This window comes from Siphateles boraxobius, unplaced genomic scaffold (genome assembly GCF_051911475.1).
Source record: "Siphateles boraxobius isolate OS27281-9 unplaced genomic scaffold, OSU_SipBor_1 26, whole genome shotgun sequence".
NCBI lineage: Eukaryota > Metazoa > Chordata > Actinopteri > Cypriniformes > Leuciscidae > Siphateles > Siphateles boraxobius.
In genome coordinates, this window is record NW_027508876.1 from 13,803,259 (window position 1) to 13,830,493 (window position 27,235).

Genomic DNA, 27,235 nt, shown 5'->3' on the forward strand with positions numbered 1-27,235 from the left:
CGTGTGATGAATGGTTTACACTTTTGTTACGTTCTAGCTCCCCAAAGGGAGGAGAGCCTGACAACCCACTGCTCGGGGCCATCAATGCCAGCAAAGGAGGTATGGAGTCGTGGTGCGAGAAAAGGACACAACACCAAATACCGTAATAAAAACAAAGCTTTTATTTAGCCACGGAAATATTGAAAATAATAAACAATAATAAACAATAACAATTTTCTGGGAAAAGGGGAGGGCTGGGCAGACCAAAACAAAGAAATAAAAAAAACACCCCTAACCTATACTAATCCCCAACAAAATAAATAAATAAATAAATAAAAATAAAATAAATACAATCCCTATCTGGCACACGATCAAGGCGCCCTAACCAAACTTACAGCTGGTGGTCCGCCCAGGTCTAGCTGGTGTTTCTAGACAGAGAAGTATACCTACGGGGGATGTATGTATACCCCGGGGTAGCTCTAAATCTACTCCCCAACTCCCTATAAACAACAGAGAAAAAAAAGGTAATTAGTACAAATCATAAGAATCCACAAACAAACAAGTGCTCCGTCCTGCTACTACAATTTCAAAAAATGGAACACAAGTTAAGTTTACTAACACACAAAAATAGTTTAAAACTATTCTCAAAATGTTTCAATCAAAAATGTCAGAAAACCAAACAAACACACGCATTATTAATGCGTTCACACATCATTTGTAACAGGTGTTGAACACTTTGTAGTGTGTACTGCAGTGTAAATGTTGACTGGTGAGGGTATAGACAGCGGTCTTCTCTGACACACATGGACTCTTTAACCACTGTGCACATGATGTGAGCATCAGTTGAAGGTAAAGCCGGTTCTGAGGTTCACATTATCACTAGATCCACACACTCCACACAGAGTGAAAAGATTTTAAATAACTTACGTCATTTATAAATGTTTATCCACTTCAAAACAAATAAATGACCCTTCTTCAAAATATTGCTTTAGCATACCTGCATGTTTGTGCTTTTGAACACAGACCAGGTTACAACTTCACGATACATCAATAAATTATATACTAATCAATTACTAATGGTTCGTTTATCATTTGTTAATGATTAACCATTGTTTATTGAGATAATGATACTAAAACAATGTTGACATTTATAAGTGATTTATAATTTATCAACTAATGACTTAATAACCATCTACTAATGATCTGTTTGATTTACTTAATCATTTAAAATCTTTTAAGATTACTTATGACACATTTGTAAATCGATAAAGTACCACTTATAAATAATTTATGAATGTAGTCATTTTGTAAATGATTAGCTCATCATTAACTAAGAATTTATAAATGACTTATAACTGAATTAACAAACAATCAATACATTTCAGCATATCACTTATTAATCATTTATGAACGTTTATTCATATTTTGTAAATGAATAGTTCATCATTAACTAATAACTACAAGTAACTTATAACTGAACATTATTAAGATATTAACCATGGAAGAGTCTGCAGTGACAGTTAACACTCTTTAAATCTCTTTAGTTAAACACAGTAATAACACACAAGCTGAAGGTACAATTGATTGATTACAGTTGTGGACAGAGTAAAAACAATTTGTTGTGTACAAATATATTTAGAGTAAAGTATATTTAGGTTATTTCCTGTTTGTGTCAGAGCTCCAGTGATGTCTGTGTCCCAGATCATGTCCTTCATCATCATCATCATCATCATCATCATCATCATCAGCTCTGTGTTTCTACACACTCACTCAGGTTGGTCCATATTACACTCAAATTTATTTTTTATTTTAAACAATCACATTCAGCAGAACCACAACTGATATGATACACAAGAGATAAAATAGTGTGCAGTCATGTAATTGGCAAAGGACAAGCACATGTATCGAGCAAAGTCCCTTAAAGGTGCCATGTGTAAGAATTGAGGTAAAAATATCCAAAAAATGAGCTACACGCATCAAAAGAATGAGAAGAAATAAGGGCGATTATGTCATTAAAAAAATGACAAGTTATTGTGCTGCAGAGATATCAACATGAATTAGCATGCTAAATTACTAGCCACGGCCCGACAGGTGTCATAATACCAGTTTCGGCCATGGGAGGCGGTATAAGGGCAACATAACCACCAGCCATACTGCAATATGAATATTGCAGTTTAACTCGCACGGCTTGTGGGCGTACTTGAACCTGATGTGTTTGATAGTTAGCTCTACCCACAGTTCCGATCCGGTTTTCACCTGATATCTACCAGAACCCGTCTCTACCAAGCTGATGATAAAATGTAACATTAGCTAATTATATGTTTTTTAAATTGCTTTCCTGAGGTAAATCTGACATATTTGTTCTCCAGCTATGTTATTGACCTCTCCACGCTGATTAAAAAAAATATTGGTCGATATTATGTATGAGGAATACATTTTGGTAAGTTGTGGCCTACTGTATCTTTCAACAGTGTTCGTTCGTGTTTTTTTACTATTAGCTAGTAAAGAGAAGATCGGTTCACGTGCGCTAGGGATCTATCGTGTAACATTTACAAACGCCAAAACGGTATTTATTGTTTGAATTGCATGATAAAATTGACAGAATCTGAGAGCAGAGATTTTTTTATATCATAACTAACCTGCTCTGTCTAGTCTGTCGGTCTCCGTGTCCTCTTTGCTTTGCGATTTTTCTGTGTGTGACAAAATTGATGTGTGGCGTGACTGAGAGCGTGTGAAAAGTGTCAATTGTGTGTGTCTCACGGTGAATTCGTGAGAGTTGGCTGCTCTGAATGCCGCTAGCTTGGTCTACATCAGTGAACGCTGTCTGTCAAATTAATGTAATTCAAACTAACAATAAAAATGTACTATGAACAAAACGAATATGAACATATTCACTGGTAAAGGTGAAGGGGAGTAGCTTGAAGATGTCATATTTAAAAATCACTTGACATCAACCAACGTTCCTCTGGAGTCAAAACGTCCTCTATTAGGAGTTGGCTCGGCTGCGGCTATGGCTCTAGGGTCGTTGTGAAGGTAGGGCCATAGCATAGAGACTATGCCGTTTCTCGTTTGTTACTCTAGAGTAGACCAACTCACTTTCTGGGGGTATACTGCCCCATCTGTTATGAAATGTGGAGTATGAATTGATTTTTTGGCGCATATGACACAAAGCACCTTTAAAGCTATCATATCACTACAGTACACTTTAAATACAGGGCACAAATCATATATGTAATAATTACATTTATGGTGCTGTTTTGTCCTTTTTGGAGCTTGACTTTCCTATGTCAGTGTACTCTTTTGTTGTATGCAAGAGCAGTATGAAAAATATCTTTAAAACCTTTATTTTAAGAAAATATAAATATTTTACCTCTCTATGGTTTAAATTATAATGCATAATGTGTTTTTATGTTTCAGCTGATGTTGATATCTACTATGCCGTGATGCCTCAGACAGTAACAGCTCTGACAGGCTCTTGTATTCAGATTCCTTGTACATTCAACATCTCCAATTTTGAGGACAAAGGTTACAAGGCTGAATCTATTAACGGAATCTGGCTAAAAAATAAATTACAGTTTGCTGATGAAGACAGTTTTATAGCTTTTAATAGCAGCAAAAACATCATAAGAGGATTTAGTAACATACAGATGACAGGAAATCTCAGTGAGAGGAACTGCACAACTGTCTTCTATAACATTATGATGAATCATTCAGATTTCTATTACTTCAGACTGGAAATGGAGCCACATGTGTTCAGAGCAACGTTTAACCCCGATACAGACGTTTCAAGAAAGACTGCGAGGATCACTGTCAAAGGTAAATATCATCTCCACTGTCTTTACCATACAGGTTCTTATGCTTTCCTTTACTTGTAAGTCACTTGATCAATTTAATAAATAAATAAATACATTTAAATTTAAATATTATTTACATAATTAACTAACATCACTAAGAACGTGTGATGAGCTACAATCATTTATAGATTCACCACAACCTCCTGAACTTAAACCCACTGATCTGAAAGAAGTGATGGAGAACACAATAGTCAATCTGAGCTGCTCTGCTGAAGCCCCCTGCCCCAAACAAGCTCCTACAATATCCTGGTCTTACATCCCTGAATCTGCACACATTACAGCACAGTTACAGGAGAAACCTGATATACCCAGTCAGTGTTTTCACACATGACCTTCAAAGCTTCATACATGGATCACAGAAAGAACATCTCCTGCACTGCTACATATCCAAGAAAAACATCTAATGACTCAACTGTGGAGACCACCGTGATGCTACAAGTCTTGTGTAAGAGATTTGACAGCTTACCTCCTTTAACATAACATAGCCCGCTCCACTTCCCTGTCATACGGAACTTTCATCTGAGTATTTCGTTTCCTCTGGGCTGACAGCTGTTTTGTTATCTACAAGCTAAGACTTTATTTGAACATTACACTGCTACTAGTAGCGCTAAGTTTCCCTTTGTGAAGCTTTTTTCGATTGGTTATTGAACTCTCTGGCAAGCTCTCTATTAAAGTGATACTATTTCTCTGCATCTGCTGTCTGGTCCTCTTACCTTCATGACATGTGTGTAGCGACAATGAGAATGAACCAAACACAATTGAAGCTTTTAGGTGACTGTTCATACATAATCCCACAAAGAGTCTTCACATTCCAGAATCAAATCACCAGACCCAGAGCCATAGGCTCCAGAGAATCTGCAACCGAAAGGACCTTTTATTGTTTAACTAAAGGAAGAACGTTGTCAATGTTTTATAATTTGGCAAAACAGATCTGTTCAGAAATGGTGAAACAAGAGGCCCTAACAAGAGTTCACCGGACCCCTGCGACTAACAGACTACGTCTTTCTTAAGGAACAAGGTCCCATGACAGAGATGTAAAACAGACTTCCCCCTCCTTGAAGACCTTTGAATGACCTCATTGTTGAGACCTCTTAAAAACCACAGAGACAAGAGACTTTTCATATAAAAATGCATACAATCATCACAAAACAATTCTTGACGAACTTATAATCAAACATCGTTCAACTACATAATTCTATATTGTGTCTATGACCCCTGTATGTGTCTATTATGCTTAATCACATATAAGTCATCTAATTGTTGTAACTATTACCTGTGTGAATGAAAGTGTATCATGTTTCCTATCATTATGCTCATATATTATTAATTCAGAAGGTGGCTTGATTGAAATCTGTGTAAAAATGTTTATGTTCTTAAAATGGAAATTATGTCTAAACTGAATCCTCTGTTCGAGCTGATGAGTAAGCAGACCACAGATAACACATGATTCACGATGAGAGAAAGGGGGTGGGATAGAAAAGACCCCCTTCTCAAATAACCATATAGTATCTTATTGTCCGAATTCCAAATTCCTCCAGGAGGCAGGACAAAACACTTGAGTTTAAATCCTCAAACCCGAACAGAGTTAAGGGAGAAGACTTTAGTAGAATAATGCGCTAGAAGAATAGAACAGAAGTCGGGCGGGCTCTCTCTCTCGAAAAAGGTCTCGGCAGAACAACAAGTCGGGTGGAGCAGACGATGGTTATAGTAACCATGTAGACGCGTAGAGACAAAGAACCCAAATTAAGATCAGAAGAACATGGGCTCAAACAGATTTATTCAAGCCATCTAACTCGTTTCACCTTCCTTTCTTTTCCTTTGTTTTATTTTCTCGTTAAAAGTCTCGGTTCTAAGTTAAGTTTTGCTGCAAAGTTTCGTTTTAACGTTTCAACTGCAAAACCAGCTTCCAACTTCAAAGACTTTCATTCATCCGCGCCAACACACCACGTGACTGGCTGTCCAAGATCTATCCAGGCACATGAGGAGACCAGCCAAGGAACTAGCTCGGGAAACCCCCTTTTACGAGGAAAGGGAATCCCAAGAGAAAAAGAAGGAACGCAAACAAGCAAGTACTGCCTCCAGACTCTTAAACTGAACTGGTGTATTTTGATAAAGATTTAGTAACCTAAGAAACAAAAGGGCGAAATTAATTATTGATGGTTCGTTCAGGTTGTCTCTTATAAGTGCATATAGAAACTTGGGATCTCACCATCTGACTCCTAAAACCCATTCTTCCTCACTCTCTTTCTTTCTTCAACTTGTATGAATGCGTGTGCATGTGTGTGTGTTAGTTTTATTACCATTACTATTATTACAATTATTTTATGTGTTAGTCTTATAATCAATAAAGTATTGTTTGTATTTGAAAAGAGAAGCATTACTTGTCTTGTGTGCTTACAGATTTATTGTCTTGAACTGCGATCTAAAGCTACCTATGCTTTTACCCTTGATTATTTCTTAATTTAGCTGTTAGCTGGGAATTAGTCTTTCTTGGCCAGGAAGATATTATATTTCCTAGAATTAATAATTGTTTATGCTTTCTGTTCATTGGATGAACTGATAAAATGATCATACTATTGATTCTGCTACAGTAAATTCTGAAAATAATTAAATTATTAATTATTGATCATAATCCGTTATGAATAATGATTAGTTATATTTATACGGGCGTATAAACGCTACATGTGTGTGCTTAAATGCACAAAGTGTTGCTTAAACAGAAATTGGTGTTTAGCTTACTAAAAATGTCTAATGCACAGGTATTTTTCCCTATTTATATGCTTGTGTTTCTATCAAAGTTTCTCCAAAAGAAACTCGTATCACCATCGATCCATCTGCTTCAGTCTCTGTTAACACTAATGTGACTTTGACCTGCAAAAGCAAAGGCAGTCCATCAAGAGAAATGAACTACACCTGGTACAAACGTGGACAAGAGATGCCAATAGCTCAGGGAAAGCAGATTACCTTCAATGGAACTCAAAATAATGCAGGATGGTATTCCTGCACGGCACAGAATAAACTTGGGAAACAGTCATCAGCAGAGATCCAGCTCACAGCTGAAGGTGAGTTTACGCAGTCTAAATGTAAAGGTTTTTATAATAGATTTAAGGCAATGAAGATTACATTGAAATACAACATTCTGGTCGATTACAAGTGTTTCACATCCTATAGGACATGATGGACACTTTATGCCTCTGATTGTTGGTTGTGTGGGAGGAATTGTAACAGTGCTCACGCTCTCTGCTCTTGGGTTCTGTGCAAGGTAAAACTATTCACTTTCATTGTGAATTAAACAGTAGTTGTATTCCTGTTATGCCTTTTTTGAAACATCCTTGTCATGGTGCAACCCCGTTATTATGAATGGACTGTATGCACGTACACCATATCAAACACACACACACATTGTCGGAGCATTAACACAGTCTGTTTACTGACACCGATATCATGCATACTCAGACTTGTTTGATTTGAAATCTTTATTTAAGATTGGGTTACACAGTATGACATATATGTATGACGTAACGTCCTGGTTGCGTTTGCAACCCACCGTTCCCTGAAGGAGGGAACGGAGGACGTAGTCTACGGTCGACTGAATTGGGATCTCGCTAGAGAGCCTGTCTTCTTCGAGTACTATTGAACGAGCCAATGTAATTGGCGTGCGTGATTCGCATCGCAAGGGGTGTGGAGGAACTCAACAGGGTTCAATTTTAAGGGAACTCAACTGGAGTAGAAAGGCGCACGTATCCAGTCCGTAGGAGGGGAATGGCGCAGCAAGCCGACACTTGAACCGGGCTCACGGTGAAACTGGCTTCATGAGAAGGGAGCCCACGGGAAGCAGCGGTTCAACTAGGTGTCGTCCAGCCCCCAACTCTAGAATCTGTTTAGCAAAGCATATCGTCAACACCCAGGCGAAGCACTTTACACTCATCATAGAGGAGCTCAACATCTAAGTGGACTAGTTGCATCTCGGATTTTCACCGAAATGAAGGCAAGCACTAAGTGCAACTTTGCATGGAAACAGCCTTCCCTCTCTGCTGAATTCCAACAGATATTTGTAGAGCTGGTCTGAGGTCTATGACTTGCATTCTGTACACGTCCAAGCGAACGAACAGAGAAGCCAGGGCTGGATCTGCCTCCTCCAGGGCAGCGCTTGCAGGCTCACCACCTGCTCCTATTACGGAAGAGGTAGGAACCTTGGGCACAATCCGAGCCGGGGTCTCAACTTGTGAGAGTTAGCCGGCCCAGACTCCAGGCACAATACGTTGACCGAAAGCGAGCAAGTCCCTACCCTCTAGTAGAGACCACGCGAGCAGGAGAACTGATATAACAGATTTTTTAACTCACTGCCTGCAGTGGCTCAGGGGCGGTCTCTGCAGTGCAGTCGCACCAGGGACAAGGCCCAAGAGGATAAAGAGGGACACAAGGATTTACAAGACCTTGCTCCTCAGGAACCTGACGATCAGAACGTGCTTCTGCATACTTCTGCAACACGATGAGCGTCGTTTAAACACCGAGGCAACATCATTTTGAGGGTGAAGGAAAACAGCCTACTGCAACCCATTTTGCAGGAAAGAGAGCACTGAAGTGATCGAAAGCTTTCAGGATCTCCTCTGGAGAGAAGACGCACTCAACGACTAGGTTCCACTTCTAAAGGCGTAAGCACGCTACCCAATTCTAGGGGGTGCTCGCAGAAGTGATGGTAACTATCACATGTTCTTGTGATAGCCACCTGAACCTCCGTGTTCAGATGTAAGACCGCCCGGAATCTCCGGGGGAAGAACGCGTGTGCCATCGTGCCCCGTCCCCGAAAGAGTTTTCAGGGGAAGTCAGGAAGGCTGTTGATGGGAACCAGGTCTAGTTGGGCCAATAAGGGGCAACTATGAAGACCTGTTCCTCTCCTGACTTGGCACGTAGGTGCAAGCGACGGACGCAAAAGACAGGAGCATTGCTCAACACAACATGAGAAGATCACTGGGCTTCAGGAGCATTTTCTGCTCAGCACTTGGGTGTGACAAGTTCACTGAGCTTCAGGAGCATTCCTGCTCAACACCTGAGTGTGATAAACTCACCGAGCTTCAGGAGCATTTCTGCTCAACACTTGAGTGCGAAGAACTTCACTGAGCGACAGGAGCATTTCTGCTCAGCACTTGAGTGTGACAAGTTCACTGAGCTTCAGGAGCATTCCTGCTCAACACCTGAGTGTGATAAACTCACTGAGCTTCAGGAGCATTTCTGCTCAACACTTGAGTGCGAAGAACTTCACTGAGCACCAGGAGCATTCCTGCTCAGCACTGCGTGTGACGAATTCACTGAGCTACAGGAGCATTTCTGCTCAACACCTGAGTGTGATGAACTCACTGAGCTACAGGAGCATTTCTGCTCAACACCTGAGTTTGATGAACTCACTGAGCTACAGGAGCATTGCTGCTCAACACCTGAGTGCGATGAACTTCACTGAGTTTCAGGAGCAATTCTGCTCAACATGAAGTGTGACGATTTCACTGACTTGAGCAGGCGCAAGGCGACCATGAGTCGCAGTCACTTTTAGAAGGCTCACTGGGGTTAAACGCATTTCTGCGGGCCCCTGGGGCAGCTGAGACCAAGTGTTTGTCCAAGGGTAGTCCGCTCGGTTTACACAAACACTGGCGGAAAGATGAAACCGGGGGGGCAACTGAGCGGCCCCGGAATGGTCATGACCCAGCTGGACCCAGGGGATGGAGTCTCCACTTGCCCTGGCTATAACTGTCGTGAGGCTCGATGGCGGCACGATTGAGTAAAGCGGGAAGAGTGGAACAAAGCGTCCTCAGAAGCTTCTGACTCCAAGGAGGAGGTGACGGGTGAGTTGTGACAGCAGCGGTCGCAATGTCTAACAACTCGAGGCACGAATTCCCGTGTAGTCGGGGGTCGCCCAGGCCCCTGTTAAAACACGCCCTTGTACATGGCCCCTCTGTTGAAGAGGGTTTGGCAGCAGACCGGGATGAACTATAGTCACACAGGGTGAGCTGCTCTGCCACGGTCACCTAGGGACTCGATCATGAAGCTAGCGCTGAAGCGGTCACATATGGAGGAAGCCAATGGCTGCAACTACCATATACCCCAGGAGCCTCTGAAAGTTCTTCCAGTAGGACCCTTTCTCACTTCAAACACCAGCTGAACACATTCTCATTGGAGAAACGTGTTAGACCGAGTCCATCTCCAAAACTGAAAAAGAGATACTAAGCCCGTGGGCGAGATTACTCTCTTCCAGTTGACCTGAAGACCCAACGGGCTCTGGAGCACTCGAAGGGAAGGACACTGTACTGATACTCCACCCTTAAACGCAACCCACAGGATGGCCTGCGGTGCGGAAGGTAGAGATCTGTTCTTAAGCACATGTCTTTCAGGTCGGAGCTGCAGACCAATCTTGGGCCAAGATGGTCACGACCCACCACCTAGTAGCACGAAGAACGAGTTTACAACTGGCCTTCGTACCGGCTGGAGGAGCGGCTATATCAAATCCTTCGCCAGCAGGATAAGATAAGCACGCACAAGTCAGGAGCACTGCTCAACACTCGGTGTGATGAATATCACTGAATTTTCAGGAGCACGTCTGCTCAACACCTAATGTGATGACTATCACTGACTTGAGCGGGGTAGCCGAGCCTGAGGTGGGGCAGCAAAGTAGAGAGAGTGGTGTTAGTGTGCTGTGCAACACTTACCTGTCTCCACAAGCGGCAGGGGGCGCGTGAGAAGGCGGATGACCGGGTCCTCGAACGCACCAGGCTGCCTGCTGGCGACCAAGGGGGAGCTGAGGGGTGTAAGGCTATACAGGGTCACACCCGCCAGACTGGCCCTCTTGGGACCCAGGAACAGATGAAATTGCTCTCTCTTTGAAGTGTGGGTACCGCTTGCTCCGCTTTTTTTTTTTTTTTTTGGGAGCCAGCGGCGGAACAGACACACACACAAACAAAGGCTCCACCCGGCCCTCACCCGGGGGGAGGGAGTGATCGTGCCACTCCAAGAGCATCTCATCCATTCCTGGGCGGCCCGCTCCGGAATGCTTTCGCTGTCGCTTGCCACCTGGCTTGGCAGCGCCTGGAGCGGGCTGGGCGTCTCTACTGCGGCCGGCTCCATGCTGAGGCCTGGGTGGAGGCTGCTGCGGAGGGCCAGCAGGAGCGGCGGCCGGGGAACGCTCACGCCGACGAGCAGGCGGAGGAGCTGCCACCGGCGGCGGGTGGAGGCAGCAGCTGGCCACCGGGGCAGGATGTGCCGGATGACCTCCGTCTGCGCTTGAGCGGCAGAGAACTGTTTGATGCAGTTCTCCACCGCGTCGCCGACCAGCCCAACCTGGGAAATTGGGGAGACCAGGAACCGAACCTTGTCCGCATCCGCCATACCAACCAGGCTGAGCCAACGAAGGCACTACTGGACCACCAAGGTGGACATCGCCAGACCGATCATGCACGCTACGACACCCGTACCCCGGAGGGTGAGGTCGGATGCAGTGCGGTGCTCACTGATGAGCGCACGGTCTGGATTACCCTCGTGCATGGCATGGGTGCCCTAGCCTGCAGCAACGCCATGGCACGCAAGAGGAAGGGGCTTGCCCACAGGCTTTGTAAGCTCTGCCCGTCGGAACAGACGAAAACTCACAGGCCTTAGGGGGGAGACGAGGATCCCCCCAAAAGGCAGCGGCCGCCGGACACAGGTGCACCTGTGTCGACAGACCGCTCCAATGGAGGGACACCTCGCAACCCTTCACCGTTCTTCCATCAAGGGTAATGAGGGGGAAAAGCTATTCAGGCAGTTTCTGGCAGAGAAAGATGCTGTTCACCACCTGATAAGCTCTCCATGCATTTCGGGAAAGAAAGGCACTGGGGCGGCGAGCTGAGAACCAGCGCGGCCCGCCCCAAGATACCAAACTCCAGATTCCAACCGAGACTGAACGGGACACGGTGGAGGTTCCACTCGAGCCCGGCAGCCTCGGCGGCCCGTTTCAGCATAGCTGATAATTCTGGATCCGGCTCGGGCAACATTGAACTCCCGGAGGGAGACAATGCAGCCGAGTCATCATCTCTAGAAGTCAGCTCACCCTCCGATGCTGCAATCGGCGTCCTGTCCTCCAGGGGAGCCCCGAGTGAAACCGCTGGCCCACCCATTACAGATGGACCAGCAGACAACACAGGAGGCTCCAGTGGTTGCAGTGGAAGGGAGGAGTGAGGAGCCCACAGGGAATGGTTACCGGGCGGGACATCCAACACTATCCTCCGGTCACCCATCCCACACAGCACCCGAGGGTGGGGCATGGTAATGGGGACTCGCTCTCCGCGAACGAAGGCGAGTCTCGCCCTCAACACTGCGACAGTCATGTTCCCACAGTGAAAACATGAGCTGTCCACAAAAGCTGTCTCAGCGTGCTGTAAGCCAAACACGTGACACAACAGTTGTGACCATCAGAGAGAGACAGGGAACGACCGCACCCAGAAACGCACGGGCGGAATGACATCTTGAAAAAGACGCAAACGCACCCGTGTTGCTCTTTCAGAAAATAGGACCGTCACCAGTGCCGGAGCACACAGGGGAATGACCGCGGCAACACTGAACAGAGAACTGAAACAGTGAAGCACTCACTTTTCCACCCTCTAACCAGCCATCAACACACACAAACATTTAGAAATTTGTTGCTGTTAAAACAGCAGTTGAGAGCTCAAAGCTCGCGATCACCGCTGCACTCGCGCTGTAGAACACCAGCACTGGGAGAGTCTTCCTGAAGAACACCGACACACTCGCTCGTTGTAGACAACAGCACTCTCAGAGACATCAAACGATCGGCTCCGAAGCGAAAGGCAACTAGTGCGTGCATCCACTTCCGTATTTATACCCGCGCCGCGGGGGCGGAGTGTGTGATGCGAATCACGCACGCCAATTACATTGGCTCGTTCAATAGTACTCGAAGAAGACAGGCTCTCTAGCGAGATCCCAATTCAGTCGACCGTCGACTACGTCTGACGTTATCGACTGAAAGGGAACTGGGGGTTTCCAATATTCCTGTAAAACAAGGTTTAAATTTGTTAATTCATTAGTTGCATTGTTTTATTGTGTTATTGTGTAATTTAACCATGGATAGATGTTGTTTTATTTGTATAAGGTGATAAGAAGGGCATATGTAAGAAAGCAAAACTTACCTGTAGAATGGTACACTCCAGGGGTTTGGCCTAGACTATAAATGGCTGCCAGAGTTAGTACACGGTGAGTAAAGGGTCAGGTTTGTTGTGTGAAGTGGAAGCAAACCAATAGAAGCTTGTGTTCAATAAAGTTTGTTAACCAAACTATTAAAACTGCTGTTGTGGCTACGTCCCCACAAAAACGTGTAAATTATTATTTTTTTCTTTGTTTTTGGTTTTTGCTGTGGGAATTGCACTGTCTGTGCAATAAATTCACCTCAACTGGGATTTCCTCGTCGATTTATGTCTCCGATCGCGAGGGCGGTCTCTAACAATCCTGTTTTAAGATGTACTCTGCATTTTACTTGTGTTTAAGCATCAGTCAGTTAAAAACTGATTCACTTGTGTTTGAATTCATTTATTGATCAAACAAACAAACTATAAAGCGCTTCAGTCATGCACATGCAATATATTAATACTACATTATTCTTAATTTCTTCTCATCTTCCTGAATATAGAAAATTGTTTCCTTTAGTGAGAATATAGTGGATTCATGTACGGTGAAAAATTAAGTTCAAATGTTCAAATTATTTTGTTTATTGTCAAGTGTATAATATTCAATGTCAATATTGAGGCAAATGTAAAGATATGACTTATAATCATCAACATATGGTATTTTTCCTAACATGTTTTTTTCTGCTCTTCAGAAATGAGATGATCCTTTTTTACATGTATTAAGAATCACACATTGTTTTGCAACATATATCTGTTGTCATTGCCAATTTAAACTTGATCCGTTTAAATATAATTTTTGCCACTGCAAAAATAACCATTTCAAAAACATTTCGACGTTCTTTATTAGGAGAAAGATTTTCAATAAACCCAGGGCCAATGAAAAGAATCGTTCTGGTCAGGTAAGTTTAGTTTATTTTTGTATAGTTTTGTGTAGATTCATTAAAGTATAATTTCTAGACATTTTTTATTTATTGATCCATCAGCTTGTTTGTATTTATGACCATTAATTTATTAAAAATGCAATAATTATTTTTTCCAGCTAATTATATGAAAGATGTTACATATGAAAATATTTTGCACATAAAACATGATTGTAATCTGTTTTCATTGTGAACAGGTTAAAATCACAGAGGTGGATTATGTCAAGACAACCAGTGACATCACAACCAATGAAATTTCTGATGATGAAACACTGATCATCTACTATGAAAAGACAGAGATCTCAGAGCAGCAGAACTACTGCATCACAGAGACACTCTTCACGTATTATGAATACACAGAAATAGAGTACAGAGTACCTTAGGGTTTGTAGGTCCACTTAAAGCCAATTCACCGACAGACACAGTTACTGTTACTGTTCGGCACTTGTTTTCAATCATACAATCAGTGTTTGTGAGTCGTGGAATGTCTTGTGAAGTGATGTACTGTAATCTGGTGATTGTCTGTGATGGAAGCTGTCTGTCGGAGCAGTGTGAGTTGTCCTATATACATTGGGTATAAAATGTCTACACACCTCTGATAAAATAGCAGATTTTTTACATTTTTGAAAAATTAATCCAAGTAAAAGAAAAAAGAAATTGTTTTTTAGGAAGCTCTTATGATGTTTTAAATATATTTTTTACCTTCATACGGTCCTCATTTCCACTTTACATAGAGGGTCTTTGGGCCCCACACATTTACAAAGCTTTTTATATGTAATTTTTTTGTTTACTTCTAAACTATACATACATTTGTGCTGTGTTTTGGGGGATTTGTGGTACTTTTTTACCACAACATTACTCAACATTATTTTTTCTGATTAACTGCTCCTATCACAACTTTTTTTATATATTTTGTGAATTTTTTTTTTAATATATATATATATATATATATATATATATATATATATATATATATATATACACTCACCTAAAGGATTATTAGGAACACCATACTAATACTGTGTTTGACCCCCTTTCGCCTTCAGAACTGCCTTAATTCTACGTGGCGTTGATTCAACAAGGTGCTGAAAGCATTCTTTAGAAATGTTGGCCCATATTGATAGGATAGCATCTTGCAGTTGATGGAGATTTGTGGGATGCACATCCAGGGCACGAAGCTCCCGTTCCACCACATCCCAAAGATGCTCTATTGGGTTTAGATCCGGTGACTGTGCGGGCCATTTTAGTACAATGAACTCATTGTCATGTTCAAGAAACCAATTTGAAATGATTCAAGCTTTGTGACATGGTGCATTATCCTGCTGGAAGTAGCCATCAGAGGATGGGTACATGGTGACCATAAAGGGATGGACATGGTCAGAAACAATGCTCAGGTAGGCCGTGGCATAAGATGCCCAATTGGCACTTAGGGGCCTAAAGTGTGCCAAGAAAACATCCCCCACACCATTACACCACCACCACCAGCCTGCACAGTGGTAACAAGGCATGATGGATCCATGTTCTCATTCTGTTTACGCCAAATTCTGACTCTACCATCTGAATGTCTCAACAGAAATCGAGACTCATCAGACCAGGAAACATTTTTCCAGTCTTCAACTGTCCAATTTTGGGAAGCTCTTCAAATTGTAGACTCTTTTTCCTATTTGTAATGGAGATGAGTGGTACCCGGTGGGGTCTTCTGCTGTTGTAGCCCATCCGCCTCAAGGTTGTGCGTGTTGTGGCTTCACAAATGCTTTTCTGCATACCTCGGTTGTAACGAGTGGTTATTTCAGTCAAAGTTGCTCTTCTATCAGCTTGAATCAGTCGGCCCATTCTCCTCTGACCTCTAGCATCAACAAGGCATTTTCGCCCACAGGACTGCCGCATACTGGTTGTTTTTCCCTTTTCACACCATTTTTTGTAAACCCTAGAAAGGGTTGTACGTGAAAATCCCAGTAACTGAGCAGATTGTGAAATACTCAGACTGGCCCGCCTGGCATCAACAACCATGCCACGCTCAAAATTGCTTAAATCACCTTTCTTTCCGATTCTGACATTCAGTTTGGAGTTCAGGAGATTGCCTTGACCAGGACCACACCCCTAAATGGATTGAAGCAACTGCCATGTGATTGGTTGATTAGATAATTGCATTAATGAAAAATTGAACAGGTGTTCCTAATAATCCTTTAGGTGAGTGTATATATATATATATATATATATATATATATATATATTTTTTTTTTTTTTAAACATAAAATACATTAAAATCAGTATTTTATATTATATAATATTATTTTATTTTTTATTTCGTTTAAGTGTTTTGAAGTGTCTGTATTTTCAATAATGCCACATATATTTGCAAATATGTAACTAAAATGCCTCTAAAAAATAATTTATTGTCACTGTCACTCTCACATTTTAATCACTGTCTGCACTACATATCCCATCATCCTCTCCGGCTCACATCTGCACTCAATCCGCCCTTACATTACCTGCACCTGCCAGCGATCATCACTCACCGTGTTCAGCTGTTATCATATCATTTTCATTGTTCATCTGTGTATTTAAGTTCCTGCTTGTCTTCAGTTCAGTGTCTGGTATTGTTTGTGTCAAGTGCATACTGTTTGTGCGTTGCACGCTGTCGCACCTATTGGTAATGGTGGGCAGATCGAAGCTTCGTGAAACAATGAAACAGTTGAAGCAAATGTGCCATATTTTGTTGAGGCTTCGAAACAATCCGACACCCTTCTCAACGGTGACACCTAGTGGTCACTTGCAGGTGTTGATCTGAAACAACCTTGACAACGAGCCATTAAAAAAACATTTATATTTTTTTTATTGTATTTTTCTAATATGTGAAGCTTGTAACCTGTAGGCTCCTCACTGCGCTTAATGTTATTTTGGTCATGAAAAATGAATATTAATAAAAGAAATCAAGCCACAATGTCTCACTTTTTTATAGATTTTTATTCAAAAATATATATTTATTTTGTCGAAAGACTTAGACTACTTATACAGATAATTTCTACAGCCTTTGAAAAAATCCTCTCACAAGGGACACTTGTTGCTGGCATGCAAATATTTTTTTTAGGAAGGACATACAAATGAGGAAAGATTACTGCTCTCTTTCCAGTAGGGGATCATGAGTTCTGGGCAAAAACGCAACGTTGAGGTATTTTTTCACTTCCACTGTGGCATCAGCTGCAGCATTGTGTATCATCTGGGTTTCACGGATACGATTATCAAAAAGTTCCCATAAACTGTCCTTTGTTTCTACTGGTGTTGATGATGATGATGATGGGCCTGATGTTGACATTTGTGGCTCTGAATGAAAATGAAAACAGCAATTAGTAACTAATCCTAAACTGACGGCATATAAGTATAAATTACATGAATCAGATTACATAACATAACATAGACTGAAACTGCTCACCAGGAGTTGTGTTTGAACGCATCAGCGAAGCACACTCCAGTGTGATGTGCTTTTCAGCGTCCTGGGCTTTGGCAGGATTTCCAAATGCCACATTTTTGAACATTGGGTCCAGCAGTGTAGCCAGTGCCAAGGCTCTAAAAGTCTCATACCCTCCACATCTGGAGTGCAGACCTTCTTGCAGATGTGAGCCTATGAGCCAAAACAGGAGAAAACCATATTAATTATAATAATGACAACAATATGACAGTTATGGCCAATTACATGGGTAATATGGTTATTGTGGCCTACCTAATTGGCCTGCGTTGCATGTCCTTTTGTCTGTGCAAGCTTGTGCTGCAACATCCTGTACAGTGGTATAAGCTTTGAAGCAGACACTCTCTGTTCCTCTGACATCTCTGTTGTTGCTAGTTTGAATGGTTGCAGTAGTGACAATAATTGTTGAATAATGTCATACTCAAGACTTGTCAGGGGAGCAGTATCACTGTTTAAATTGGAAAGCGCAGCACCCACTGGCTCACGTTGCTCATACAAGCGTTGTAGCATGTCGAATGTGCTGTTCCATCTCGTCTCAACCTCCTGTATCAGTTTCACACAGCAGACCAACAGAAACAGTGATAGCTGCCATCTGGCTGAACAATTGCTGCTGCTCATTTTCATGAAACGTTTTTTATTTTTTTATTAGAAATTGTATTAGCAAATGTATACTTATTTTGGATAATCTATGCTATTGCAATTTATTCTTCTGGGCTTTTTTCCCTTACTCAGGACATATTGAGGATACAAAATCAGTTGAGTTTGCTTCTGTTGCAATTTGTTCAACCTTTTTCATAAAATGACTGGACTACTAAGTTTCGGTTCATTTAAGAGGTTAAGGTTTAAGGTTCAAGGTTGACCCCCATTTTGGCTTAAAATGACTGGACTATAGCGTAATAGGCCTATTATAGGCTACTTGCCTCACAGTCATGTCTACGTTTAAACAGAACAATTCATTTCATGGACACACCCTATTTACACTTGACAAAACATGTGTCTGTGTTCCAAAAATAGATACTATTTCTGATAAGGCTTTGATGTAACACTGAATATCTGATTATTCACAACCAATAAAAGAGTAACATTTCAAATTATTTTTTACATAATATACAGAGGCTGTGGAGCCACCACCAGCATTCTGACTGTTTGAATTGAGTGTGACCAGAAATGGTTACTGAGTTCTGACTAGCCCTGTGTCAAAATTAAGTGTTATAATTCTGTTTGCAAATTTGAAGTAAATCACCTTGTCACTGCCATTGTCATTTGTAGTATTATTCTTGATGTTACCTAAATCAATAAAGAAAAAATGCTTTTTTTGAAGATGGGGAGCACGTTGAAATATAAACTATATTATGCCATCTTTATTTAATTTATCAGGGGTAGCATTCTGATAGACTAATTATGATTTTTGACGATCAGCCAGTGTCCTGACGGCATGACCAACAGCAAAGTTGCACAGATTTATAGGCAGGGAAATGGACAACGCTTGTGGAACACGCACATGCGCAGAACCCGGTAGCATAAATAGACAGAACACCGAAAAAAGTAATTTGGACAACCTTACTGATAAAAATCTACAAGATGTAGGCCCTACTAGTGGCAACATTTTTTCTTCATTTGTTGTAAACTGTATAAATTGTTTGCAAAAAGTGTGGTCCTCTCTCGATGGTGATTGTCTAAATGCATGAAATCTCCCGCTGGCCCATCACCAAAAGTGACGTTATGTCATATTTTTAATAAATTACCACTTGTGCATTATTTAACAATGTGCACCCTAGATGCCAATTGCAATCTTATGATATTCAAACATTAACTCACGAGATATTATCGACTTTTTCAGCCTAAAATGCATTATTAAATTGTGCAATTGACAAAAAAAAGCAACAGTGCCATCATGTGATGAAATAACAAAACAGCAAGACATATTGAATCACTCCACTGAAGAGAACAAATAGGAAATATTTTCCTCTATATTAGTATAACAGTATTAACAATGCAACATACAGGAATACATATAGTCTATGCTTACAACGCATAAAAATACAAACTGCAAATAGGAAAGATGAAAAAGAGAAGATTTGATGGTTACTTTCTAGAGGGGAGGTTAAAACTATGTAAAAGTGTTTTGCCTCAGGGAGTTCATTGAACAGTGGTCATATTTCTAGAATATTTTCACACTTCCTTTTAGTTTGATTTACAAAAGAGCCTTTTACAAATTTGGACATAGACATCATATCAACAAAGCTAAAGTAGCCTAGTGTTTTTTTAAAGTACAAACTTCTCAGCTGACATAACTTACAAATTTAAGCTCATTAATATCTTCGAATAAATATCCATTAGATTACCGTCCTTTTAAATTTCTATGTAACATTAAATTTTACAGCAACACTTTTAATGAAGGCTGGAGCATGTAGGCCTGTACACACTCCAGTCCAGTAGGTGGCGCTAATGCACCTCTCAGCTAGTTTGCCAACCGACAATAAAAATGAAGAAGAAGTCGAAATTTGAGGAAAAAAAAATCAAGGCTGACGGCGATGGGCTTATCGACGACGTTGTGCACTGACGGAGTACCCTATCCACATCCACACACGTAGCTGTCACACGACAGTCTCCTTTGTTAGGTTATCTGTGGCACTATCCACTCGCCATACACTCGTTCGTGTGCCGAACGTGACGTCTGCGTCTGCCGAACCTGACGTCTGCGTCTGCAGAACGTCTGCAGCAAGGGGGTTTCCAGCACATTTCACACACTTATTCATTCTTTATTATTATTCCCCACTGATCTTCAGTTGAATTTTATTAGCAATAAGTGATTTTACCTTGCTCATGTATAGCTTTTTATTCCAAATAGTAAATATGAATTTACACAAATGATCATGTTAAAATTTTTGTTTGCCATTGTTTCTTATCAACATATCCACAGATACTTATGAAGAAATCATAAAAAGTTGTTCTAGCATGTATGTATATTCAGCACTAGGAGTCTCTTGACCAACACAAAATAACGTAGTTGTAAACATTTGGGGTTATTTAACTACCATAAATAATATTTGTAATTTGTAATATTTGTAATGTTTAATTTTAGAGTTTCGCCGTAGTTTGATTGACAGTCGATCTGACAGTCAACAGATTTATATAAAACAGTTACACCTCAAAAGAGAAAGGCAAGCACAGTTTATTATTGAATAAATTGAGATGTATTCTCAGTGTATAATTGTAAATGTTGCAGAAATTACTTGCCTTTTTAATGTTGATACTTCCTCAATATAGATATTTTATTATTTCCCATTTGTGAATTGAACTGTTCTCAAATCTTTTAATTCTGCCTTTACACTATATTTTCCTGCACTAAATAACATGCTACTATCTCTGTTTCTACACCTTCCCTAAGCCGTTGAACAGGCTATTAGTAGGCATAGTCAAACTTGCATGTCTCAGACTAACCTAGCCTACTTTTTTCTCATACCTGCAAATGTTAATTAGTTTCCCCAATTAATTCAGATCTGCATCATTTGGCATGATGTTTTAACGATGGCAGATTGTAGTTGTATTATTTTTTGGATATCAGACATATATAGGCCTATATATAAACATTCATGTGTGGCAGTGAAGATATGATTAATTAAATGCGCGGACAGCTCATTGCACCTGCCAAACAGATTACACTGAGCTGAGCGGGTGACCGGTTTAAGATGGCGGCCCCACGGCTTGTCCGCGCCAATTGGCAGTAGCGGTCGATAGGGCGTCTATGGTCTATCTATATGATGTCTATGTGGAGGAGTGAGGAGGCTTTCAGAGGAGTTATGAGCGAGGATACACAGGTGTATCCTATGCGGAAGTGTTTTATTGACTAAACTTGACACACGTATACATTCTCCTCCCCCTTCACATCGTTCACAATAATTCGAATTTATTCTTTACCCTTGCAGTTTATATAAACCACACATCTCACATATTTCAACAGGGTATCTTGCTTTATTATTATTCATTATGAATTTCTTAAATAAACAAACTTCAACAACATAAGGGCAGATCCCTTGAGCGCTACTGATGATGCTATGAAGTGACGCTTGAGTGATCAAGTATTCCAATGTATAAAAAAAGCTTTCATTCGATTCCTCTATCCTCATTTTCTTTCCTTGCGTCCTTCCCTCACAACCTACAGGGGGAGGAGCTGAGGCGCTAGGAAAGGAAGCGAGGGAAGGAAACGAGGATGCACAAATAAGAAATGAGAAGCACCCATCATGTACGCGCTAAAATCTGAGGCACTAGTGGATGACGCACAAAGAGGGACAAGACGTGACGTGGCTCAGGGTACAGCCAACCAGCATTAAATAGCACATACTCTTCTCTGATAGGACACCACAACTGTCAATCACTTAACTGAATCTTTCACACAGTCTTTTGCACCAGTCACATTGATCATAGAAGCTCCCCTGCATTCAATACACGTGTCATGGTTGGTTAGTATAGTTATGGTTAGTTTTGTTGGTGAGCACTGAAAAATACGTTTTTTTTGTCTGAAAAACAGAGTACACAATAAGCAATGAATGAGTGTGCAAATGCTAACATTGATCAATAATATCAAACAAACATTCATGCATTGCCTTTCCTTGTTTGATGTGACCCTATAAACATTATTATTGTATTTGAGTTTATCTGCATATTTTTGTGTTATGGCTTCCATCCTCTTTGAATGAGTGACAAACATTTAAGCACAGAATGAACAAAGGCTGATTGGTGATATCTCGTCCTGTAGTGCTGGGAGATCGTCAAGAGTACATCACGTCACTAAGTGTTTAAGAGATCTTGCATAAAGGAAGACATTTTCAAAAACTTCTGCTTTTCTTTGACTGCACTGCTCTGAGGTAAGGCTTGTCTCTTGTGAACTGGCATTTTTAAAACTATAAATCACAAGAAATATATTGTAAACATTAAGTTCATAATAAGACAAAACTTATTAATATTAATCGAAGAGTCTGCAGTGATTAAATCTCTTTAGTTAAACACAGTAATAACACACAAGCTGAAGGTACAATTCATTGATTACAGTTGTGGACAGAGTAAAAAAAATGTTGTGGGGTTTTTATGGCACACAAGTATATTTAGGTTATTTCCTGTTTGTGTCAGATCTCCAGTGATGTCTGTGTTCCAGATCATGTCCTTCATCATCATCATCATCATCAGCTCTGTGTTTCTACACACTCACTCAGGTTGGTCCATATTACACAGTTTATTATTATTATTATTATTATTATTATTATTATTATTATTATTATTTTCTTAATCACATTTACCAGCAAAGCCTCTACTGATACAAGATTAAAAATAGTGTGCAAGCATGTAATTGGCAAAGGACAAGAACATGTATCGAGCAAAGACCCTTAAAGCTATCATATGACTACAGTAGACTTACGGGCAAAAGTCATATATGTCATAATTGCTTGACTTTAATATGTCAGTGTACTCTTTTGTTGTATGCAAGAACAGTATGAAAAGGATCTTTAAAACCTTTATTTTAAGAAAATATAAATATTTTACCTCTCTAAGGTTTAAATTATAATGATCTAATATGTTTTTATGTTTCAGCTGATGTTGATATCTACTATGCCGTGATGCCTCAGACAGTAACAGCTCTGACAGGCTCTTGTGTGCAGATTCCTTGTACATTCAACATCTCCAATTTTGAGGAAAAACGTTACAAGGCTAAATCTATTAATGGGATCTGGCTAAAAAATAAATCACAGTTTGGTCATGAAGACAGTTTTATAGCTTTTAATAGCAGCAAAAACATCATAAGAGGATTTAGTAACATACAGATGACAGGAAATCTCAGTGAGAGGAACTGCACAACTGTCTTCTATAACATCATGATGAATCATTCAGGTTTCTATTACTTCAGACTGGAAATGGAGCCACATGTGTTCAGAGCAACATTTAACCCCGATACAGACGTTTCAAGAAAGACTGTGAGGATCACTGTCAAAGGTAAATATCATCTCCACTGTCTTTACCATACAGGTTCTTATGCTTTTCTTTACTTGTAAATCACTTGATAAATATAATATATAAATACATTTAAGTGTAAATAGTATTTACATAATTAACTAACACCACTAAGAACTTGTGATGAACTACAATCGTTTATATCTGTAGATTCACCACAACCTCCTGAACTTAAACCCACTGATCTGAAAGAAGTGATGGAGAACACAACAGTCAATCTGAGCTGCTCTGCTGAAGCCCCCTGCCCCAAACAACCTCCTACAATATCCTGGTCTTACATCCCTGAATCTGCACACATTACAGCACAGTTACAGGAGAAACCTGATAAAACCCAGTCAGTGTTTTCACACATGACCTTCAAAGCTTCATACATGGATCACAGAAAGAACATCTCCTGCACTGCTACATATCCAAGAAAAACATCTAATGACTCAACTGTGGAGACCACCGTGATGCTACGAGTCCTGTGTAAGAGATTTGACTGCTTACTTCCTTTAGCCCTTGTGTGCTTAAATGCACAAAGTGTTGCTTAAACAGAATTTGGTCTTTAGCTTCCTAGAAATGTCTAATGCACAGGTATTTTTCCCTATTTATATGTTTTTGTTTCTATCAAAGTTTCTCCAAAAGAAACTCGTATCACCATCGATCCATCTGCTTCAGTCTCTGTTAACACTAATGTGACTTTGACCTGCAAAAGCAAAGGCAGTCCATCAAGAGAAATGAACTACACCTGGTACAAACGTGGACAAGAGATGCCAATAGCTCAGGGAAAGCAGATTACCTTCAATGGAACTCAAAATAATGCAGGATGGTATTCCTGCACGGCACAGAATAAACTTGGGAAACAGTCATCAGCAGAGATCCAGCTCACAGCTGAAGGTGAGTTTACGCAGTCTAAATGTAAAGAACAAAGTCATTTACAGATTTAAGGCAATGAAGATTACATTGAAATACAACATTCTGGTGAATCAGTGTTTCCCATCCTACAATATCCTGGACTAGATGGACACTTTATGCCTCTGATTGCTGGTTGTGTGGGAGGAATTGTGGCAGTGCTTACGCTCTCTGCTCTTGGGTTTTGGGCAAGGTAAATTTAGTAACACTTTCAGTTACTTAATCATCGCTGATGTCATTTTGAAAGAGCCAGTTTTAAGATGTACTCAGCATTGGGCTTGTCTTAGTTTAAGTCTCATTCACTGGTATGAGAGTTGCTAGTGTTTGACTTCATACAGTGATCAGATCAGCCATTAAAGCACTTCATTCATGCACAAGTCAAGTTTTCAGTTTAATTTCCTCTCACAGGACCAGGACAAAGACACTCAGGGGAGACACTGTTGGAAACAAAGATTCCTTGAATCAGGTTTGTGAACTTCCTCAAACACCACTGCACAAACAACCACAAAACCATTTTTATATATCATTGTCATTGCTATAAAGTCCATTTTGTATGCCTCTCTTAATAAGTACTTTCTAATACACATTTCATAGAACTAAATTCTATTAATTTTCAAATTAAATCGCATAGTTCAGAACTGAAACTCTGGATGGTGCAGGCTGATAGGTCCTTTACATGCAATTCCTAGCAAACACATCAATTACTACAGTAGCACAAACTGATTGGCCTCTGCAGATTCTGCAGCCAATGAGCTTGCTCAACATTTAAATAGTCTGGTATACACCTTATTTTGCAATGTGGATGTAAGCTATTTTCTGTGAATGTGCAAGACTTCTAATTCATTAATAGCTAGAAGAATAACAAAGTGCAGTAAACGGGTAACTTTTTTTATTCATATATAGCATGTCTGTATCTATTAGCAGTAGCAAGTCCATACATACTCTACAGCAGCAGCTGCATGCTTAGCAGTTCTAGTCAGTTAAAACCAAATACATTAACATAGTCATATCCATTAACTATTCCTAGAGTTGTCATGTTTGAAATGCTAGTATATATACACCAAAAATGTTTGTTTTCATTTTCAGGCACAGGACGAAACTATTTACAGGAATTCCACATATGATGATGTCCACACCGTAACCACCCAGGACCACAAGCTCTCTGATGATTATAGTGTGTGTGAGCGTAAGACTGAGTTCATGACTCAGACCGGCCACAATACAGGAAAAGACCAAACCGAAGAAGACAACCATGAAAAAGGTTCAGATGTAGTATATGCTCAGGTCCACATGATACACAAAAAACCAAAAGCCATCCGTGTTGTGCCTGAGGACATTTATGCTCAGTTGAAAAAATAATTGTTTACATCTCACAGCAAAAAAAAAGACAAATGTTTTATTTCTGTATGCTAATATATTGCTAGGCTATATGTCTTCTTATGTGAACAAATATATTCCTCTTTTAGCATTATATTTTCTGATGAGTAAAAGTATTTCATTAAAAACAATGAGTGACTGCATTTCCCTCTATTTTCATTGTTTGTTTGCCTGTTTATTTTTGTTTTTTTAATAATGAAAAGTAACTGAAAAATGTATAAACTTTTTGTCAGTGGGCATATGCCTATTTTTCTGTTACTTTGTTGCAATTTTTTTTTACATACAACATTTGAATTATTAAAAATGTCTGTACAATATTCCAAAATAAATTAATAATTGAATAGTGATAACTAATCGAGATTTGAGGACTTAAGAAACATTTTTGCAGCACTCTTGAGCGCCATTACCTTATCACAGTCTTTTGTGATATGAATTAAAGTGACTGATTCATGATGGAAAAAGAGTAGCTACAAGGTCAAGTTTGGGGGGCTATGAAGTATTCATTTATAGTCACATTTAATATGTTGATCTGTTGTTGCATTTCTGTAAAGATATTATACTTCCTAGTAGGTTCCTAGTAGAGATGACGTTATATAGGCCAATTTTAGGAGGGCTTTGTATTTTTAACTTTTAATGTTATCAGTCAGTTAATCATAATTCATTCATAGTCAAAGAAGATAAAAAAAAGAATGCATAACGGCCTACTTGTACAATTGGTTAACATATAGGCTACTTCTGTGGCTGCTAGCTAAAAATAAACAGAGAGGAAAATCCTCTTACCGGAGCTAATGATACAGATGTAAGCTATGTGAATTGTGGTAAATTAGAACAGAGAGAGTATGTTTTCACAACTTTAGACTTTAGTCATGATTAAAAATGTGTTATTCAGTACGTTTATGTGAGGCTGCCTGACCTGTACAGTGTAACAGCTAACACCGTGAGCATGTAGCACGTCGTTACTCTAAAAGTGCATGAAAAGTGCATTTTACAAAAATCTTTTACAAAGGCTTAGCCCCCTGTATTTCCCCAAAAAACTTCCTGTTTGATGACATTACATTGGGGTGTTTTGCAATACACATCATGAAACATGTTGAAAGGCTGTTGCCATAAAGAGGACAGTTTTAGGCACTTCTGCTTCTTATATTTAAAACTTTTCTGAGGTAAGAATTTTTACAAATTTGAATCTTTTACCTTTCTTTCGCACACAATACATTTCTATATCTTAGAATAGAATATAACTATATCACCATATAACTGTATAACTTGATCACCAACATGTTCATTATTTCACAGTTATTTATCTGTAAATAACAGAAACAGTGAGAGATGAGTTGCTATATAGGGGTGAGAGTTTGCAGTAGCTGACTGTGAGTTCCTGTGAGTTTTACTGAATCAAGTAACTGCTCCAGGAATTAATCTTTAAAAAAAAAAAAAATTTGACAATGAGGAAATCATTTGGTATAATCTTATGTATATATGAAGTTAAGAGAATGAAAATCATTTATGTTTGTCTGTAGCTGAAATGTATCACTTTTCAAATGTATCACCAAATGCAGTCAGGCTGCGGAGTCAGATCAAATA

General features: G+C 40.1%; 1 protein-coding gene across 1 annotated transcript; it reads left to right on the forward strand.

Annotated features, from left to right (window-relative positions):
- Nucleotides 1-1,538: 1,538 nt before the first annotated feature.
- On the forward strand, nucleotides 1,539-25,748 carry LOC143752277 (uncharacterized). Its single transcript, XM_077245415.1, has 16 exons — nucleotides 1,539-1,753; nucleotides 3,397-3,795; nucleotides 3,962-4,144; nucleotides 6,824-6,895; nucleotides 7,005-7,095; nucleotides 13,839-13,890; nucleotides 14,109-14,285; nucleotides 22,137-22,155; nucleotides 22,197-22,245; nucleotides 22,508-22,590; nucleotides 22,967-23,365; nucleotides 23,534-23,851; nucleotides 23,999-24,262; nucleotides 24,356-24,470; nucleotides 24,686-24,743; nucleotides 25,364-25,748. Exons 1-16 carry the CDS (start codon nucleotides 1,666-1,668, stop codon nucleotides 25,634-25,636), a joined length of 2,640 nt encoding a protein of 879 aa, XP_077101530.1. The 5' UTR covers nucleotides 1,539-1,665; the 3' UTR covers nucleotides 25,637-25,748.
- The last annotated feature ends 1,487 nt before the right edge of the window (nucleotides 25,749-27,235 follow it).

Coding starts and splice junctions, on each gene's coding strand:
- LOC143752277 (XM_077245415.1), top strand. CDS start 1,666: ATGTCTGTGTCCCAGATCATGTCCTTCATCATCATCATCATCATCATC. Junction 7,096..13,838: donor GCTCTTGGGTTCTGTGCAAG/GTAAAACTATTC, acceptor GTTCTTTATTAG/GAGAAAGATTTTCAATAAAC. Junction 23,852..23,998: donor CGTGATGCTACGAGTCCTGT/GTAAGAGATTTG, acceptor TTTCTATCAAAG/TTTCTCCAAAAGAAACTCGT.